The sequence below is a fragment of the Colletotrichum lupini genome, chromosome 1 (genome assembly GCF_023278565.1).
Source record: "Colletotrichum lupini chromosome 1, complete sequence".
NCBI lineage: Eukaryota > Fungi > Ascomycota > Sordariomycetes > Glomerellales > Glomerellaceae > Colletotrichum > Colletotrichum lupini.
The window spans coordinates 1243363-1265542 of record NC_064672.1 but is presented as its reverse complement, the minus strand read 5'-3'; the positions used below and the strand labels follow the sequence as shown (position 1 = coordinate 1265542).

The window sequence follows — 22180 nt, the reverse complement described above, 5'->3', positions numbered from 1 at the left end:
TCTTCCTCTCCTCGTGACGGCCTCACCTCTAGCTCATGCTCTCGCGATCCTTCCGTCTCCTCTCGGCCTTCCAAAGCAAACGCTTCCCCGCTAGGCTCTTCTCAACAACCACAAAGATGCCCGTCCACCACCTCATGATCGGGACCTGGACCCCGCCAGGCGCCATCTTCACCGTCGCTTTCGACGACGAGAAGCTCACCCTTGAGCTCGTAAAGCGCACCGAGATTCCCGAGGACCAGCCGATATCATGGATGACTTTCAGCGTAAGTTCAGATCAGTCTACCCGCAGATCATCTTGAGTTCGGATGAGCTTAGTGGCATTCTATCCCATTGTGACCAAGAAACCTGGCTTACACACATATGTACGTCACAGCATGACAAGAAGAACCTCTACGGCGCCGCCATGAAGAAGTGGGCAAGCTTCGCAGTCAAGAGCCCCTCAGAAATCGTCCACGAGGCCTCTCACGACATGACCCACGACCGTAAGTTCATTCTCATAGCAAGCGGGCCAACGTCACCTTATCGCGTCACATCACGACCACCTCGTCACTCTCGTGAACGTCTTCCAACTAACACCATCCCTCCCAGCCAACGCCGCCCTCTCAACAACAAACACCCGCGCAATCTTCCTCCTCGCGGCCCAAAAACCCCCCTACACAGTCTACTGCAACCCCTTCTACAAGCACGCCTCCCACGGCAACATCTTCTCCGTCTCCTCCTCGGGCGCCCTCGAGACAAACGTCCAAAACTACCCCTACGACCCCAACACGGGCATCCACGGCATGGTCTTCGACCCCACAGAAACCTACCTCTACTCCGCCGACCTCACCGCCAACAAGCTCTGGGCCCACAAGAAGACCTCCCCCGACTCCCCCGAACTCGAGCTCGTCGGCTCCGTCGACGCCCCGGACCCAGGCGACCACCCCCGCTGGGTCGCCATCCACCCGACGGGCCGCTACCTCTACGCCCTCATGGAGGCAGGCAACCGCCTCTGCGAATACGTCGTCGACCCGGCCACCCGCCTCCCCGTCTACACCCACCGCTCCTTCCCCCTCATCCCCCCGGGTATCCCGGGTGCGACCACGAAAATGTACCGCTCCGACGTCTGCACCCTCTCCCACAGCGGGAAGTACCTCTTCGCCACGGCCCGCTCAAACAGCTTCGACGTGACGGGCTACATCGCCGCCTTCAAGCTCGATGACAGCGGCCACATCGAGAGGCAGATCTGCCTGAACCCCACGCCCACGAGCGGCGGGCACAGCAACGCCGTCAGCCCCTGTGACTGGAGCGACGAGTGGATCGCCATCACGGATGACCAGGAGGGCTGGATCGAGATCTACCGGTGGCAAGACGAGTTCCTGGGCCGTGTTGCGCGGTTGCGTATTCCCGAGCCCGGATTCGGAATGAATGCCATTTGGTACGATTGAGACTGGCAGGGCAGGTGGGAGGGGTCAAGGTAGCGGGGATAATAGGAGAAACAAATATAAAGCAAAATATAGAAACATACAATCAAACAATCACATCGACTTCATCATGTTACAGGAAATTAGTGGTCCAAAAATTTGACTTGAAGAGCAACAACGGTGAACGAGCGCCGCAACCGCTCAGATTACAATGCGATATCATACAGGGGACAGCACCAACACCTACACAATCTTACTACGCCCAATCTACGACTTGTTTTTCCTCTTCTTCCTCCTGTTCTTCTTCTTACTTGCTGCCTGGCTATTGTTGCTGGTGCTCTGCGCCATGCTCGACGCACCGTCCCCATTCTCCTGCTCCTCGCCTTCTGAATCGTGGCTAGAAGACTGCTTGTTACTCTGGCTGGTAGCCCGCGAGCGGTGCCCGGAAGAGCCCTTGGAACCTCTAGACCCGGCTTCATCGGAATCGGAGCTGGCGGCCTGGATGATGATTTTCCGGACTCCACTGCTAGTCTCGACCACGTTCTCACTGATGCTACCACTTCGAACAAGGGGTCGGCGCTTGGGGGTGGCAGATCCTTCATCGATAACATCAGTGACGCTCGTCGCGCTGGTTGCCCGACCAGGCGAGACGATGATGGTCAGGTCCGTCCGGGCTGCTTCAGGGCTTGCGCTCCGTGTGGCCTTTGGGCTGCCATGTTCAGGGACAGTTGGGGGCAAATCGACTCCTTCAGGGGCCTTGGCGCCCTCGGCGTCGTGGTCGTGAGCGGCGCTCGAGAGCCTAACCTGAGTCTCACTCATGCCGGCCCCACCATAGCTCTTGCGAATAGCATGGACGCCACCCTTTCCGGTCAGCTTAGGGCGCATAAGGGGGGTATGCTCGTCCGTGTCATGCTCCAGTCTTTCCTCGCTGACTTCTCCAGCTATAGAGGCAGGGCGAAGATTGGGGGACGGGCTGTGGATCTGCGACAAGGGCGCTCCGGTCTGAACGGGCTTGATTTTGACGGTTGTAGACTTGGTGTTCTTCGGGTTCGACGCGCGGTTGGATGGACCAAGATGCTTGAGGTGTTGCTTAGCCTCGTCAAAGGTGGCCTTCACGGGAACAGCAGACGACGTCATGCGCCCGTCAGGACCGGCCGAGCTTCTTCTCATAAGGAATGTGGTTCTAGGGGCGCTGCTGGAGAGGTTCTCCGGGGCATCGCTGAGCGCACTGATGGAACCATTTCGTTCATGGGGAGGTTGCGGCTCGTCTCCGAATTCGATGAGATCACCGTTCTCAGGGATCGGTCGAGGGGACGGCTGGCCTGTCCTCTTGGTGATTCGGGCCTTCGGGGCGGGGGTCATGCGGCGGATGGCCTTGTGAACGTCAATATAGACGTCGGATTCGTCAATGATTTCCCTGTTACGAGTCAGTAATTATTCTGCAGTACAGTCGTGGTAAACTTACTCTCCAATAAGTTCCTCAATGACATCTTCAAGGGTGACGACACCGATAGCGCCGTAGTCGGCACCGGGGTACTCGGACACCAGGACCATATGCGACTTGCCCTCCTGGAAGAAGTTGACAATGTCCAAGCAGCTCGTCTCAGGGCGGGTCTCGGGAAGCGTCGCCAGTGGGAAATCCTTGACCTGCAGACAATCCTCAGGGTCGTATGTGATGAGAATCTTGACAAGAAGCATTCCAACGAAATCGGTCGGCTTTCCGGTGGCATGGATGGGAATACGGGAGTACCCCTCGGAAAGAATCTGGTCCATGGTCTTCTCGTCCAGTACAGTATCCTCGGCCATGACAAAGACATCGTCCATTGGGGTCATGACGTTCTCGACGGGCTTGTCCTTCAGGTCCAAGACAGCACTGATGATGGTGACCTCGTCCTGGTTCAAGCGTTCGCCAACCTCGCCAAGGGACTTGTGCAGGGTGACCAAAGTCTTGAGGCCACTCTTCTTGTAAACGGTGCCGTGGTCCTCGCCCAACGCCCAGTCGAGGAGCTTCGCAGTAGGCCAAGCCACAGGCGCCATAAGCCACATGAGCAAAAGAACAGGCTTGGACATGTAACCACCGATTTGGAGACCGTATCGAACGCAGATGGACTGAGGTACGACTTCGCCAAAGATGACTGCCAATATGTTAGTAAAGGTCGTTTATCGCTAGAGAATATACTCCAATTACCAATGAGAACAGTACTGCCAACGACGGCCTCAACGCCGCCGCCAAGACAGCGGTCCAAGACAACAGGTAGCGATTCGTTGACGATGACGTTGGAGAGAAGTAAAGTAACCAGAACCCAATGCTTGCCCTTCTTCAAAAGGTCGTAGACGCGCTTGGCGTTCTTGGATTGCGATTCGTCGGGGTCGCCGGCGACAACCTGGAGATAGATGCTGTCCTGTCCCATCAGGCTAAGTGCCAAGGTCAGCAAACAGGTATAGGAGTTGGTAGGAAATGCGAACAAGACAAGAACTTACGCAATCGTCAGACCTGCAAAGGCACCTCCCAGCAAAACCAGGGCAATGGAGGCACCCATGAGGGGCCAGAAAGCATCACCAGCCTCTGGCTCTTCATCGTGATGGCCTCGCGCGTGAATGGGCGCGGCGGCGACGGAGGAAACGCCCAGCGTCAAGGCTTTGGTAAGGCCGAGAACGGCAGTACGGAAGACGCCGAAGCCGCCGGCATTATTGCCCCGTCGTGTCGGGACGACTCCCCTTGTGGCCATAATACTCGGCTCGTCAATGGAGAAATCGGATGTCGTGAGAGTGTCGTGGAGTAGTAGGTGGGAAAGTAGCGAGGTCAAGCGCACATTTTATGCGGCGGACGCGGGAGACGGGCGAGAAACGGGGCAGAGTCAGGGTGGTAAAGGTGCTGCACTCCACCTCTGTTTACCTGCAGCTGCTGTGCGTACGCAAGTGCACAAGGCGAGCGGGCAAGCTCCACCAAACGAGCCAAGATCGGAAGACGAGTGGATTCTGCTGTGGGTAGCGATGGTTCGAGTGACGGTGCCTTGCAGATGGGTCTTGCAATGGCACTTTGTTGATGATGCGAGGAGGGCTGCGATAGAGCTATGTCGAGGGTAGGAGTTTTTAGGGACAAGAGTTGAGAAAGTCAAAAAAATGAAATGAATGAGAAAAACACACAGATGGTGATCAATAGCTCATGGAGACGGAGAAAGCACAAGGGCGCCGAGAGAGGTGAGAGGTACCCAGAGTTCCTAGCTTTGGGGGGCCGAGGGGCACCTGTCGCCGGAAGCTTTGCTTCTTTCTCGTTGGTGTGCTACCGAGACCAGCCAATCATTTGCTCTCGTGGCGCACAAGCTTGGCGTCATCAACGGTCGGGGGGCGGGTCGTCTACAATGCGAAGCCTGAGAGAATGATGCATCATTGCCGCAGAGACCTCAAGAACCTCCGCACTGGCACGCAAATTGTTCAAGTAGACTCTGGGTAGTACATGGGAGACAGCGCTGTCATCGGCACGTACCTCTCTCTCGAGGTCTTTAATTCGGCTATTCGGAATGGGCAAAAGTCTGTGTTGCGCATTTTCCCTCGCAACCTCGTCTCACTCGCCCCGCCTTTTGCCTTTCTTGCCGCGATACTTTTGTCTCGTCATTCCATAAGTGACGCTAGGGATTGTGCAAAATCTGGGGTAAATTATGTACGGCTTGATGAAGCAGCATATCTGTAAGCAGGTCTCCTGAGCAATTGATGCTCTGCCTGTTCGCTGATGCTCCTGAGTGAAGCGCAAGTCAATATCTCGAAGCTTCTTCCGGTTGAAGCTCAAAGTCAGGGTCGACCACATATCCAGGCCTATCCTTATCCGTACCTAGTGTATGCACATGTTCAAAAACTCTGATCGGTGCAATTGAACTATTTTGCTAGCCTGTTCCTTGCCTCCTGTCGACGTTACCTCGCGTCTGGGCACCAACCACTAAGAGCACAGAGCCATGTATCTCGCCTCAGTTTTTCGGTCTAGCAATACAAGCAAGCTTCTACATGCTGTCTTAAGGTACCGTACACATAATACCAGCCAGAGCTCGAGAAACACCATGAATAGTATCGTGTCAGGGCCTAGCAGAGCTCAACCTCGAAACACGTCAGTCAATCCTTCTGCTCGACCAGCTCACGCGCAGCTGTACGCTCAGGATTGCTAGTGCCGAGATCATGACCTCAAGGTTGGTCAGTTCAAGTTTGCAAGGTTGTGCCTTCGCTCTCAGTGCTCACAGACCTTGACGTGACATTGACCCGCTTTCAAGAAAATCCCCACGCCATTTGGGTTGTTTTGTGCATTTACTAGGAAGGCTTGTATAAAACTTCAGATGTGCAGGTAACTTGTCGCAGGAGCTGCAATAGCACGAGTGCAGGGGGCAAAGGTAGGGTCAATGTGATGTGTCAAGTAGTGGTTGATTCTTCTAGGTAATGTGGGCAGAAGCCCCTAATATAAGCAGAAGCCCCTATATATAGTTATAGCTAGTTATTATTAATTATAATACATAGCTTATAGCTATATAGTATAATAACCTACCCCCTAATTAAAATTTTACGACGTCCTTATTATTTATATTCCTTAATTATTTCTTTTAAATATAATATTATTATAATATAACGCTATTATAATTATCGTAAATATATTATTTAAAATATTTTATAATAGTCGTAATTATTATATTTAATAATATAATACTTTAGTAATAAGTTACTAAGTTATTTTCGTAATTTAGTATCGAGATTACGGAGTACTTTTTTATTAATTATTTTTTATTCGTTATTAAGAATTACTATATTAGTTATTTTTACTATATAGTCTACTTCTTTTTACTATCCTCTTTTTTATATTTTTTATTAAAAAAGAATTATCCTTATTTTATTATTTATTATTATTTTAATAGTGATTTTTTATATAAACTTAAAGAATTCTTTATTATTATTCTAGACTAGGGTCGTATTATATTATAAAATTATATCCCTAGGTTTTTCTTTTTTAATTAGCGGTTACTCTAATTATTTTAAAAATAAATATTGAAGCCTAGGAGTTATAATAGTAATTTAAAGTATTAACTTTTATTATCCGTAAGTAATAAGAAGCGTATTTAGTATATTATTATATCTAGGCTTTATAAAATTATAAATAGTAAGGTGTTTTAATAATTTAATTTAATTAGAATAGTTACGCTAACTCTTTAATAAGTTAAGGCTATATAAATATATTATTATTATAATTCTTTTAGCCGTTACTTCTTTTTTAATAGTTTTATATAAAGCTCTATATATAAAATATAATAATAAGTCGCTTTTTTTTCAACTATTTATAAGTATTTAGTAAAGAGTTGTTATAACTAAAAAAGCTTTAAACTCTAAGAAAATAATATTATCTAAGTTATTATTAAAAAATACTATAGCGTAGTATAAGCTATTATAATTTTTTTTATATAGCTAACTTTATTATATTAGCTTAGGAGTTAAGTAGTACTACTTAGGTATTATTTTATTTAGAGTAAATATATTTAGATTAATTTTAATTAGTTATACTAAGGGATCGTTAAGAGTTAGCTTTAGGGATATAAATATCTTTTTTAACAGATCGTTTTAAAGAGAATTCTTTTATAAAATTGCTATTTTTAGCTTCTTATTACCCGTATTTTTTATTCCTTTAGTCTTACGTTTTTTTTAATAGCTTTTTATTAAGTAGAACGCCGTTATTAAATTCTCTTTTATTAAACTCCTCGTTACTAGTCCCCTTTTCGATTTTTAAGAAATCGTTATTATTATTTAATAATAACTTCGTATTATTAACTTTTTTATTTTTAATTTCTAATTTTATAAATAATAAGTCGTTATTAATTATAATCGGGGTTTAAGCTATTATTTTCTTTAGCTAGGATAGTAATTTCCTATTTATTTAATTTTAGAATTTTTAGGTAGTATTATTTAGTATTATAGATAATTAGGTATTAAATATTCTAAGTCTTTTAGGAGGTAGGTTTATAATAAATAAGTTATATATACTAAATAAACTAATAAATCCCCTACGTTTAGCTTCGAGTCCGGGGTCCTCCTTATTTACTAAGTTATTATCCTCGTTTTTTATTTTAAGTAATCCGTTATTCTTACCCTTAATAGTTAGCGGGTATTATAATAACTTAAGAGTATTTATATTATTAATATTAGGGGTTACCGGATTATTAGGATTATTAATAGACTTTTAGTTAGTACTTTTTTTATTATATACTTAATTAGCTAAGTTAGTAAAGCTATTATTAGTCTTACTTAGTTATGCTATTTTAATATAAATATATAGAGGGGAAAAAAAAGGTATAGCTAAAGTGGGTAAAAATAAAGTTTAAATAGCTAGCTATAAGCGATATAAAGTCGAGATTAAATAGTAAGTTCGATCTTCGGTTTTAAATAAGTATTTAAAATTAGGAATAGTTAATACTATCCTCTATTATAAAAAGGAATTATTATTTAGCTAAATTAAATATTCTTTTTTTTATAATAATAAATACCTCGTTATAATAACTTTATAAAGAAGTTCTAGCTACTATTTATATTATTTACTTAGTCCCTCTAATTATAATAAGAACTATAGTCTATTCTTACTTTATTAAACGTTAATAATTCTTTTTAATAAATTAGTAAGTAAAATTACTATTAATATTAGTAATACTCGTCCGTAGATATTAAATAGTAGTATTAGTTCTAAGTAGTTCATTAAGATTACGTCGTATATCTTTATATATTAAAGTAAGTTAAGCTTATATACGAGTCGTCCGACCTATTTAAGGATTATAAAAGGCTTAGTATATTATTATAAGTATTTTTTTTTAGTATAGTTAATTATAGTATATTATAACCGCGGTATAGTTTTAATATAATACGTTATTTAATTTCGAAAAATTTAGTAAGGCGCTTTTAGTTATAATATAATTTTATCTAGACGGCTACGATAATAATAACGTCGTATACTTTAAGTCGTATTTTTAGTTTAGTTAGTAGTTTATTTATTACGTCTACGACTATGTTAATAATATTATTAAGAGTAAATCTTAAAATAATTTCGTTAGGCAACTTAGTTATTACTACTAATTTAGTATTATTAATCTCGAATTATAGTTAAGGAATACTATCGGGCTATTAGTTTAGGGGTTTTAGCGATATAAAATATATTTATAGCGCTAACTTAACTATAAGGTTTGTTTATTTACTCTAGCCGTTAGTTTAGGGATAGTAAGCTACTAAGTATAATAGTTTATTATTATACTTATCCTATCCCCCTAATAGAGTAATCCGCCGGGGCCGTACCGTATATTACGTATTAAGGAAAACTAGGTATATTACGCTCTATACCTAATTACTAATTAAAATAGCTCCCGACCTTCCCCCGCTTCTAGCCGTTTAGAAAGCGAGCTATATTTATTTTAATATATATAAGACTTCTTAATACTAACCTATATAAATAGCTAGATCCTATATTATATACTCCTTTTTATTAAGAGTTAAGGGGCCCCTTATATATTCTTTTATATTTATAATATAGCCCGTATTAAAGGGATTTCTAGCTCTATAGAGCATAATTTTTAAATTAATATTAATATACTAAATTTTAATATCCGTATTAGCCTAGCTATTTACGGCGTTTATACTCTTACCTAGCCGAATTTCGTACTACTAAAAAGTACTTTACTAATCCTTAGGTATACTTATATTAGTTATAATAGCTATAACGTTAAGCTAGTTAAAAAGGGCGCCTAGCCCGAGAGGGGTAAACTTATTAACGGGCATTTTTAAATAAGCTTATTAATTACTAACTATATACCAAGAGAGTAGTAGTTTATATATTAATAAGTTTATTTAGTAAATTTATTTAGTAAATTTATTTAGTTTAAATAGAGCTTTAGATAATATTAGAAGCGATAAGGATAAAAAGAATCTTTACGAGCTTTAGTATAAGTAATAAATATTAGCTTATTTAGCCCTTTTTTTAAAAACCTCTACGTCGCTATTAAAGTTTAGAACTTTTATAGTTAAGGGCCGCCTTTAACTATTACGGCCGATTATTATAACTAATTATTACGGCCGACCTCTATTATTAACCTTTTTAATTAGCACTACTATAGGGCAGCTTACTTATCCCGAATTATATAATAGTTTTCGTATCGAAATTATTATATTACGTTAAGCGCGTACTTAGGGTATATTATGCGTATTATATAGTTAAAAAGTATACTATATTATATAATTTTTTTTAAAAGCGTAATCCCGTTAAGGTCGATTTTTTGCGCCTATAGAGCCGGAAAAAAATCACTACATACTTATCCTATATATATTTCTATATTATAAAAAGGAATATAAAGTCTTTATTACTTAGGATTACTTTTAGTAGTCCCTAGTTATAGCGCTATAAGAAGTTTATTAATAACGTCGCCCATTCCTTTACTATTATCGTTTTATATTTAGGTATTAAACTAATCTATTTAAATATTTTATTAGTTATTAATAAGATATAGTTATATCTTTCTCTCGAGGTCGGTAGTTTTAAAATAAAATCGATAGTAATTATATAATAGGGATATAGTAACGGTATAATAAGTTATATATTACTATATAGTTAGTATATTTTAAGTTTTATTATTAAGTACGTTAGGTAACCCTAGATATATTACTTTAAATTTTGTATAAATTATAATATATAATATCTAAATAGTATTATAATTATCTTATTATAGCCTATATAGTTTCTTTTATAGGCCGTTTTAAAAATATTAGCGTAGTATATTTAAAGGATATATAATTAGTTGTATATACTATATATTACTTTTTATAATAGTCCTTTATATAAAAGAAATAGTAATTCGGTACGGTTCTCTTTAAATAGTTTTATATTATTACGGACTATCTTAATAATAGATTTAAAAACTAGGTCTATATCGTAGCCCTATTAGATTTCTTTTTAAAACTCGGTACTATTTTAAAAAGAATTGTAGTAGTACTATTTTACGTCGCTAATAGTATAATATCGTTTTTTAGCTACTAGTTATTAATTATACATATTAGTAATAAACTAATTTATATAGTATAGGTATTGTTAGTTGAGAAAACTAATTATACTTATATTTATATTACTTAATCGTTTAGTACGTTATTTAGTAAAACGTCTAAACCGCTATTTATTAAATTTAGCCCGTTATATTCTAAGTTAGCTAATAGTTTAGATAATACGTCTAATATAATATGTTCCTTACCTAGCTTATATATAACCTAAATATTAAATTAGCTAGCGTATTCTATTACTCTAATTAATTTCTTATTATTAGCATTATTCGCCGTAGTATTAGTAATATCTAATCATTATTATAGGCCTATAATAGTAGAATAATTAGTAATAATTGTCGTAGTAAGTTTTAATACGGAGATCTAGTAGTTATATTCTTTTAGGACCTAGATAAAACCTAGTATTTCTATTTCTATTAGCTAATATCTTTTTTTAAGCTCGAATAGGGTTCGTAATAAGTATAATACTAGTTAAATAGTACTTTTTAGCGGTAGTTTAGTTAGCTTCCCTTTATTATTTATAATTATTTATAATACTTCTAGCTTAATATAATAAGCTATAATACTAATGCCCGTTACTACTATATTAAAATTAATAAATAGTAATCGTATCGGGTCGTAGTAGTATAGCTTAATATTATTTAATAAGTCGCTACGTACTTTTTTAAACGCGTACCGTTCTTTATTAGTAGTTATAATTAGGATTAATTTTATTTATTATTTATACCCGGGATCCTTATTAGTAATTCGTTTATTATTTTTAGTCCTTTATTATAATAAATCCGTTTTTAGTTATTTTATTAGTTTTATAATAAATATATATCCTAGGACGTTATTATAGAAGTACCCCGCGAGGCTAATAAATATCTCGAGGTTATAAAGGGTCGTTAAATATTTAAGTTATTTAAGAATATCTAACTTTTTTATTATAATAAATAGGCCGAAGGCGTTAACGTATTATTTAAAAACGGTAGTACTTAGAAATCCTATAAAGGTTTTTAATAAGTTAATACTAATGTTTTTTTATTATAATAAATAAAAAACGGCGTCGAGGTTAGTAATATACTCCTCTAACGTATTAAATTTATTAATAATATCGTCGTAATATAATCGGGCTAAGACGTTTATAAAAAGGGCGTCTATTTATTATTAAATATAGGTATTCGAGTTTTTATAACTTATTATAGCGTAGTTAAAAGTATACTATTTATTAAATATAATAATTATAAAAGTGTTACGAGATTCGGGGTATACTTATTATTAATAATAAAACGAACTTACGTTTATAACCGTAATATATCGCTTATTTTTAACGATATTAAAATAATCGTCCTATAATTATATTAAGTAGCTATTTAAGAGTATAATCTTATTTAGTCCGCGGATATTAATAACTATATAGCTTTTTTATTTTCTATCGAATTTATATTATATTACGAAAACTAAGAATAAAAACGGTACTAAGTTTATAATATAATATAGTCGTCCTTAGTTAATAAGTATATCTAGTTATTTTTAAATAACTTCCTTTTTATTAACTCCTAAATAATAGATCTTCTTCGTTTTAAAGACCTCTTTTTCTTAGCTTAATTTAAAAGTAATTCGTATTTATTAGTCTTTAGGAATATTAATAGAGCTGGTATTTTTAAAAACGTCTTAGAAATAGTTTAGTAAGGGTATAAAATAGTCTACTTTATTAGCTTTATTATATATTATAATTCTAGTTATATATTTCTTTATTCGGTTTATTAACTAGACCTTTATTAGTTTAGAAGTTATAACCTTATTTAGCTTATTATTTATATTATTAAAAATAGCCACTATGCTCGCTTAGTCGTTATTAACTTATTAATAATAAGTATTTTTAATGATTAAATTAAGGGAGCCGACCTTAGCTTTCGTAGGGATTATAATAGGTTTATTAGTATTATTAATAGTTATAATATAATATATATTCTCGTTAGTTAATAATGCGTAAGATACGAACTTATTATATAGTACTAACTTAAATAGTAAATTTTCGTTAGTTATTACGGAGTATAAAACTAAGAGTAGAGATAATATATATAGTAGTACTATTATCGTCGTAGCTAATCGGATCATAGCTTTAATAAGTAGTCTATATTTAGCATTATAAAACGCTAGGACATTAATATTATATAATTAAATAATAATAATAGAAGTAGCAAAGTCGATTTTGAATTTCTTTAAGTTTATAATATTAGTACCAATTAATATATTTATTTATAGGCTATTAACTAGCGATACTTCTCGTATAAAATATACTAAGGATAGTATATTATTATCTATAATAGTGCCCTTAATATAAAATAAAAAGACTATATAGTTTTATACTTAGTATATATCTATTTTAATGCCTTTAACAGTTAGAGGAATAGTACGTTATTTAATTTTTAAAAATAGGAAAATAGCTATAATCTATTATTGGTTAGCGATTAATTAACTATAGTCTATGTTAATATAAACCTTCTTTTTAGTATTATTATTAAAGGAAGTTATAAGTTATAATTATATAATAATAAATATTCTTATTCCGAATCTTATTTTAATATCTAGTCTAGAATTTATAGTAGAGGTAATAATAAGTAGTCTAGCTTTATTAGTAGTTAAAGTATTTACTATTAGCAAGGTAGTTATTATATCGTCCTTTATTACTTTTAAAAGCGAGAAGTCGCTACTAGGGCCGCCGAATTTAATAAGAAGTACCGCCGTTCTAAGCGGTATTAATAATAAGAGGGAGCGGGGCGAGGGGTAAATACTACTAAGTATTAAATACTTCGTCCCGCTCCCTTTAATATCTATAACTTAGTTATAATAATACGCCCTTATTTTTTATTTAAGTACCTTCTATCTCTTTCTCTTTTACCCTACTTATTAATTAAATTACTACTTATTTATTTTTTTTAACTCCCTTACTTTTTAATATTCGGTAAAATAATTTTTAGCTACTTAGGCTATTTAAGTTCTATTTAATATAATAGCGCTACTTATTATAAAAAGCGGCGTTATACTTATCGTTTTTTATCGTCTTTTTTTTTAATTTAATATAATATACGCTTATAACCCCTCTTTTATTACTTTAATAAGTAACTATTTCGTAACTATATCCTAGCTAATACTTATAAATTATCGACCTTAATAAATAAAAATAACTATTAACTTTTTAAAATAGTTTATTAACTAAGAAATATAACGTCGGATTGCGAACTAACTAAAGCCGTTCTTAACTAAAGAGTACGCTGACTTACGTAAGTAGTTTAAAAACGTTAATTTTATTGAGCTAAGATATATAAATAAAACTAAGATTAATATTATAGTTATATATAAAAAATAGAAACGGTTTGCTATATAAATCTTATACTTATTTCTTTATTGACTAACCTATATAATAATAATTACTATTAAAAATAGAACCTTAGTAAATAGTAAATAGCCTTAGAAAACGTAAGTCGTAAAATAATAATAAACTTCTTTCTCTAGATTAGCGAGTAGTTAATAAGGAAAATTAAATCCTAGAGTACGACGTAAGTATATATCCGGTAGTTTTAATAGCTTTATATTACTATCGCTAGTTGCTATATAAATAAGAATAATATAAAAGAGCTATATAAGGTATTTACTAATTATAATAGCTAATAGTTCTATAATAATATTAATATAGGCTAGGCTAGTTCTATTATACGATCCTAATCCCCCGGTTCGGATACTAAGTACTAAATATTAATAAGAAGCTAGTCCTCGGAGCTAATAACTTATTAGCTATTTTAATATTTAATATTATATATAATACTAATATCTTTTTATTAAAACGGTAGCGCACTTAGCTAGCTAGTTATTACTAGCTCTTTTATTATATTAGCGCGCGGCCTATTAAAGTCGTATATATTAGAAAGAAAAAACCTAAAAATAGAAGCACGGACGAGATTTTTAAGCTCTAAAGTATTAAGTCCCTTAATATTAAGTATAATAAAGACGTAAAGAACGTAGATTATAATAACTAATTATTATAAAATAAAGACTTCTTTTTTTTTAATAGATTATTAATATAAGAAATAGCCGGGCGGGGATGTCTAAAAGCCTTATATTATAAGGATATACTTATAATAATTATTTGCTATTTAGTAACGGGACGAGCCGTATTAGTAATAGCTATTAAGTTTATTTATTATAGAAAAGCTAATAATAAACTAAGACCGTAAGTATATATAGCGCCGCGGCTCTAATCGCTTTTAATACTTTTTATATTAATTATAAATAGGACTATTTTCTTTTTTATACTTATAAAAAGGTTTATGTTTTATACCGTTAGTACTATTATTACTCTAGCGCTCTATAACTAAGCTTTTAATATAATAAGCTTAATAAATATAACTTAAGTACTAAGAATAGAAATTAGGGGTTTAGTCTAGTCTATAGCTTTATAATAAAAGTAATTAATACTTAAGGTTCCGATTTTTTAAAAGTTTAGTAATAGTACGTTAGTTATTAACAAGGCTATAAGCTATTTTAAATTACGAGATAATATAAGCTAATAGAGCTTTAATATAGGTTTTAAAAAGGCCTAGACGCTATAGTTTGTTTAAAAAAGAATAGTAAATATAGTAAATAGTAAGTTAATATAAATAGTATTTATAAAGACTTTAGATACTTAAAGCTTTAATTTTAAAGAATATATTTAATACTATGCGTAACTAAATAATACGTTACGATCTTAAGTTCGCTACGTTTTAAAGTATATATTTTAATAAGAATGTCTAGTTCGACCTCTAGAATATCTTTTTAAAAAAGGAAATTAAGGAGTAAATATATAAAATATTTATATATATTAGCCTTACGCGCGATCCCTAGGTAATAAGAGATATAGTCCCTAAGGAGGTCTAAAAGAACTTACTTCTTAATTTAGAAATTATAAAACTAAAATAATAGTAATAAAAGTTAAAGGGTAGTTAATACTAAGTATAAAATAAAAAGAATAAAGCCGAAATCCGTAGGCTAACTAAAAAGATATATATAAAATAAGATTAATATAATAAGAGTATTATAAAAGAGTATTATAAATATTATTTTTATAACTACTTAATATAGGATATTAAAAAATAAGCGAACGATAAAAAAGACGAGGAGTATACTAAACCGGATATTAACCTCTAGATCCCTAAGTATACTAAACTAGCCTATATCCTCTATTACTAACTAGCCGACTACTCTTATAATAAACTTATAGAGCTTTAGATTAAGGCTATTAATTTAATAATTATATTTTATAATAAGAAAGAGATAGTTAAATAAGACCGTATTTATATTTATTTTTAACCTAAGCTAATTATTAAAAAGACTCCCTAACCTAAGCTTTTTTTATTACTCTTTAATCCGAATTAGTACCTTAATTATATTAAGGATTATAGACTTTTATTAATAAAACGGATGTTTAAGTATTACTAACTAGTAGTTAGAAATAATTATTTTAATAATTAGTATTTAATAGAATAAGAGCGTATTATATAACGTAGTAATCTTATTTAATATAACTATCCTTAATACTAAGATAAGCCGAATTTCGTAATACTAAATATATTTAGATAATATATATAAACTCTTTATAACGTTTTACTAAGGATATTAAGCTAGGTCGAGTAAAGATAATTAAAAAAAGTAAAGTATAAACGGATAGCTAAAGGGATATAAAACTAAGCTTAGTCTAGATTATATATAATATTTAGTATTAATATATAGATAGATATATCTAACTACCTCTTATATTTTTATTTTATATTTTAAACGTAATAAGATACTAACTCGTAATCTAAAGGTCTAAACTATTTTAAAAGGGTACCGAGGATAAAGCTTATTAATAGTAGCATAGTAAGCGCCGATTAAGGAGTTATTTATTAGTAATAAGTCTATTTACTTTTACTTAAGCTAACGGGGAGCCGATTTAATTACTAAAAGTATAATTAGGCTATAAGCGCTTCGTAAACGGGCGCTTTAAAAGATTTTTAATAATAAGTTAATAAGTAGTATAGATACGGAATACGATATCCTGTTTATAGACCCCCGAAGCGCTTAGCCCGGCTATACTATTATTATTAAAAAGTTCTATACCTAAGTAGCTTTATTAGTAGCTTATACCGAAGTATCTCGTTTATAGAGACCTCGAAGCCGGTAAGCGCTTTTATGGCCCGAAGGCTTTAGTAACTCTTACTTATAAGCTACCTAAGTATTATTACTATACTTACTTAGTAGCTAAGTTCTAGATTAGAATACCTATAGCTCTAATAAAATAATTATAGTATTAAGAAAATTAGAAATAGTAACCGTTCTAGCTATAAAGGTACGTAATAAGATTTAGTCGCCCGCTATTTATAAACTTACTAGCGTACTATTTAGTAAACGAACTAATTAATAATAATATACGAAATACGGTCGAAAATTATAAATCGTTAGTCTAAAGTTTAGGTAAAGCGATTCGTACTTTATAGTAATTAAACAAATAGCTTTTTATTATCTCTATACCTTAGCTTTTATCTATTCTAAGAATAAAGGCTTATACCCTCTTATTTTTACCTATAGTATTCCTATAATAATAAGGAGTTATTTTAAAACGTGCCCGTATTACCCCGTAACGTATATCTATTAAAATAGGGTCGATATAATTACGAGAGTTAATAATACGTAAACTCTTAGGATAAGCTAGTTTTTAAAAGCGAAATAACTTAAGATCGGACTTAAAATAGTAACTAACTAATAAAAGATTAAAACTAAAATTAAGAGTAAAGGGTATTATAGTATAATAATAATAAATTTTAATAAGTTAGTAATCGTACGAGATAAAGAATAAAGGATATTAAAAAGATAACTTCCTCGTATTTAATAAGTAAAAAGAGCCCGATAGTAGCCTACGTAATAAGTACTATATTCTTAACGTCCTTATAGTTTATAATAAAGAGGCTCTTAGGTAAAAGTATAACGACGTCCTATAAAACCCTCTATAAATATACTTACTTAGATACGGTTCCGTATCTATATATTAACTTAGCTACTATTTTAAATTACTATTACCCGAGTATAAGGGGCTCTTAATAAGCTTATAGGTACTTATATATATAAAATTCTATAAATACCCCCATTACTCTTAAGCCTAATAATAACTAGTACTTAATACTCTCCTAGGTCTCTTATATAATTCGTATAGCTCGAAAAATAGCTATCTTTAAATATTATTTAAAATAAAATAATATTAATACTCTCTACTTATATTAAATTACTAAATTCGCTTCTTAAAGCTATATATTAAAATAGAGGTAAAGAAGCTATTTAGCGAGCTAGTACACGTCTTTTTTAATAAAAAGCTATACTTTACCGCGCTTTCCTATATATAAAATAATTCATAACTACGAAAAGCATTTTATTACTTAAATCTTAAGATAGAGATTAGCCTTAGCTTATATAGCGCCTTACGCAATTTTTAATAGCTTATTTATAATACCCTCTTCTAAATAAATACGCTCTATATTAACTAATATAATATTTTAGAGCTATAATAGATTCGGGATGCGGCCGGTAACAGGACGCCGATAACTTAGCAACTAGTATACGGATCTTATTATAAAAGAACTTTTTAAAAAGCAGAGCCCTTACGAAGGACTTTATAAGCTTTAGTCTTATAATATACTTATACTTATATTATAGCCTCGCTAGTTAAGTACTTATAGCCTAATCTCTTATAATTCTAAAGCTTTTACTTCTACGGAGTAACTAATATAAATAATAATAGATTACGGAAACGAACGGAACGCTAACGAAATAATACCTAGCCGTTAGCGAAGAGCTATTAGTACTAACGAGCTATAACTATCTAGAGTCGACTACTCGACCCTATTCCGTCCGGGAGAACGAGCCTACTACAGGGCGAGTCCTACCCGAATACTAGCGTTTACAGAAGAGCTAAATAAAAAAAATAATCGGGGCAGATTACTTTTACGGGCTAGTTACCCTATTAATACCCCGAAGACCCTATCCGTTATAAACGGGGCGTTTATTAGTAACTAATTACTAAATATACGAGGTTAAGGCGTATATAAAGGCGCGGGTAGTACTAGGATAGCTAGTTTAGTAGACCCTATAGGCCTAATAATAACCTACTTCTATAAAACAATAAAAATAATAATTAAAAATCGAAACTAAGAACGGTATTAATACGAGGAGCTCGTCTAATAACTTACCGAGCGGCCGGCAACGCGTCTAGGTTAACGAGAATACGAAAAGCCTCCTTTTTATAACTATAAACCGATCGGAGAAGAGTCTACGAGTATTTAGGTAGTAAACTAGATTATTATTATAGAGGTAAGTAATAAGCTTCGCGCAAAAAGTATTATAAAATAGCATATCGAATAGGCCCTATTTAAAATATCCCTATTACTATAAACGCAATAGCATAATTACGAAAAGAGCTTCTAAGATCCCCTCTCTTAGGGCGACTTCTTAGCGTTTATTTACTAATAATACGTAAACCCCGAGACTTAAGAACGGGAATACCGTAAAGAGCTAAGAACGAAGAGGCTAAAAGAGGGCTAGACCCTTACCTAGTTCCTCGCCAAGTAATTAATAATCTATTATAACCTAGGTATAAAAAATATAGAGAATTCAAAAGTAAAGGCATACTAGTTCTTCTTTAAACTACTATCTTAGTTATAGGACGATTTAATTTATTATAGGGTCTTAATTAAGAGAGCACGCAATATAGCTTACGAGGCTAATAAACTATAATCGTTAAATCGGTAAAAGGGCAGCGACTAGTTATAAAAGGATAGTAAAAAGAGGCTATATCCGTTATTAAAATAACCGCGTCGAATGTCCCCCTTTTATAAAAAAAAGAGTAGGGAGAGCTCTAAGGGGCTAGGCTCTAAGGACTTACTAAGAATAATATTATAAAAGCCATATAATAAAAGTACTCGTACCGAGCTATTATAGAAGCGTCGTAGTAGTAATATTAAGTACTTTACGTATAATAAGATAGGCTATATATTTAGTAAGTACTAAAAGAATAAGTCGGGAGGTAGGGGCGACGATAAGCTAACGTACCCCCGATCGAAGCTAACGTTAGTAACCGTTTAACAGGTTATTACTAAGCTAAGAGTTATAGAGGTCGACTCGTTAAAAAACGAGTAAGTATAGGTAATATACTTAATACGCTTACGCTAAGTATTAAGAGGGTACCGATAGGAATAATTACGAAGGGTAGGGCAATAGTTCTACGAGGTATTGCCGAAAGGCTAGTAAAAGTTAATATAGATATATACTCCGAGATAGATATTATTAGCACTAGGCTCGTAACCTACTTAGGGTTAACCCCGGCTACTACTATAGCTCCCTCGTTAAGGGACTTCTAAAGTAAAGCCGTAGGCTAGGGAAAAGCCTACTAATTAACGCTCTTTTTTATCAACTACTATAAGTAGCTAAGGAAAATTCGGTAACTATTCGCCGTAGTTAATAAGGATAAAGGAATAACAGACCTCTTATTATTATAACTATCAATAGGCTAGGAGGGCATTCGTATTAATATAGCGATAAATATATAGTTATACGAGCCTATCTCGGTTACCGAACTAGAGGTAATAGCTCGCAATATCGTTAAGAATCGCAAAAGGGCGTATATATTATATATCGCTACTATAAAAAGCATCGCGGGGGTAACGGAGACTAAACTACGAGGGGGTCTACTATTAAAACTTTAATTAAAAACAAAGACGTTTAATAAGTAGTTAGTAAAAGGACCGTAATTATATAGCAGAGTAGAATACTCTATCGACCTAGTTCTAGGTACTAAACTATCGTATAGTCCTATCTATCCGTTAAGCGAGAAATAACTTAATAAGCTTTGCGCGTATATTACTAAGAACCTAGCGAACGGTCGTATTATACCTTTAGTTAATAAAGCTAGGGTACCGATCCTTTTCGTATTAAAAAAGGACGGCACACTACGCCTCTACGTAAACTACTACGGGCTAAATAGGGTAACTATAAAGAATTAATACCTACTACTACTTATCGGCGAGCTCTTAAATAGGCTTCGCGGAGCAAAATAGATCTTAAAAATAGATATTAGGGATACTTACTACCATATCTAAATTAAAAAAGAAGACCGATAAAAAATAGCGTTCCGGAGCTAATACGGTTACTTTAAGTATATTATTATACTTTTCGGGCTAACGAACGCACCCGCAACGTTCTAAGCATATATTTACCGAGCGCTCGCCGACTTACTAAATACTTATTATATAGTATATATAGACGATTTAATAATCTACTTAATAACAAAGGAGTAGCATACGGAGGATATTAAGAAGGTCCTCCGACGTCTACGTTTATACGGGCTTTTTACTAAACTATCAAAGTACTCGTTCTATTAAAAGAGGGTCGAGTTCCTAGGTTATATTATTATACTAAAAAGAATCGAGATTAACTCGTTACGAGTACGAACGATTGCTAATTAGAAAGCGCTAGAGTTTATTAAGGATATCTAAGTATTCCTAGGGTTCTATAACTTCTATTAGAAGTTTATTACTAAATACTCGGGTATTATTATACTAATAATAATATTATTAAAAACAGAAAAGGGGTAGATAAGGGATTTTTAGTAAACTAAGGAAGCAGACGAGGTATTTAATTAGCTAAAGGTCGCTTTTACCTTAGTAACCGTACTTACGCACTAGAACCCATAACGTATTATATAGGTAGAAACCGACGCTTTAGTTAAAGCTATCGTAGCAATCTTATTATAATAAGCTAATAAAAAATAATAACCTATTACTTATTAATCGCAGAAGCTTATGGATACGGAGTAGCGATAGGCCATAGGCTAATAAGAACTACTTACTATAATAAAAAGGCTAGAGCACTAAGCTCACTACTTCTAGGGCCTTTTATAAAAGTTCATAATCCTAACGGATTACTAAGTACTTAAGGGAATAATCGGCGCACTGGCGTAGGACCTCTAGGGAAGGCTCGCGAGGTAGGTATATAAACTATTAGTATTTAACTTTAACTTAGAATACCGGCTAAGGAAAACGAACCCGGCGGATAGTCTATTTAAAAGGCTAGACTATATAGAAAGGGAAGTACTTTATAAAGACGTCCTCCCTACGCTAGCCTAGAAACTACGTTTTATTAGCGAACTACTGCCCGACGTTTAGTAAAAGATAATTAGCTTAAAAAAATAAAATAATACTACTAAAGTATACGTTTAAATAATTAAGGCCTCCCTTTGCGATCCCGGCTAAATATTAACTAGCTCTAGGGACGGGGAATCCTCTCCCCTATATTAGTAGCGTATTATAAAGCGCACTAATAAAATAATAATAGTTACTATTATAACGACTCGAAGTAAAAAAATAAGAGAGTTATTAATAAACGCTCGTCGACGGTCCGGTAAGGATAAAGAAAAGTCGGATAGAGCTAGGGTTATTATATTAGAATAGTATATCCTACGCCCCGTTATAAAGGAGCTTATAAGGGGCGAAACGGTATTCGCTTCTTATCTCTTATTAAAAACTAAGGAGCTCGTTAGAGGACTATAGGCTAAAAATAAGTTTTATATATTATAATCGGCGAGAGTTCGCGCTATAGCTAGCGAGCTAAGAGCATATTCGCTTAACGAATAGGGTATACTATTTTTTAAAAAAAGACTCGTTATTCTTTAAATA

General features: G+C 34.5%; 3 protein-coding genes across 3 annotated transcripts; 2 read left to right on the top strand and 1 right to left on the bottom strand.

Moving 5' to 3' along the window:
* Positions 1-116: 116 nt before the first annotated feature.
* On the top strand, positions 117-1427 carry CLUP02_00342 (carboxy-cis,cis-muconate cyclase; the record flags this gene model as incomplete). The annotated part of the gene is made up of 3 exons (XM_049279392.1): positions 117-263; positions 374-482; positions 589-1427. The coding sequence occupies 3 exons, from the start codon at positions 117-119 to the stop codon at positions 1425-1427; spliced, it is 1095 nt and encodes a 364-aa protein (XP_049135349.1).
* A 243-nt stretch (positions 1428-1670) lies between these two features.
* On the bottom strand, positions 1671-4132 carry CLUP02_00341 (uncharacterized protein; the record flags this gene model as incomplete). Its single annotated transcript, XM_049279391.1, has 4 exons — positions 1671-2820; positions 2869-3538; positions 3592-3818; positions 3885-4132. 4 exons carry the CDS (start codon positions 4130-4132, stop codon positions 1671-1673), a joined length of 2295 nt encoding a protein of 764 aa, XP_049135348.1.
* A 10395-nt stretch (positions 4133-14527) lies between these two features.
* Positions 14528-14818, top strand: CLUP02_00340 (FluG domain-containing protein; the record flags this gene model as incomplete). Its single annotated transcript, XM_049279390.1, has 2 exons — positions 14528-14673; positions 14737-14818. Coding segments are annotated over 2 exons (228 nt in total), but the record flags the coding sequence as incomplete, so codon positions are not given.
* Between the last annotated feature and the right edge of the window lie 7362 nt (positions 14819-22180).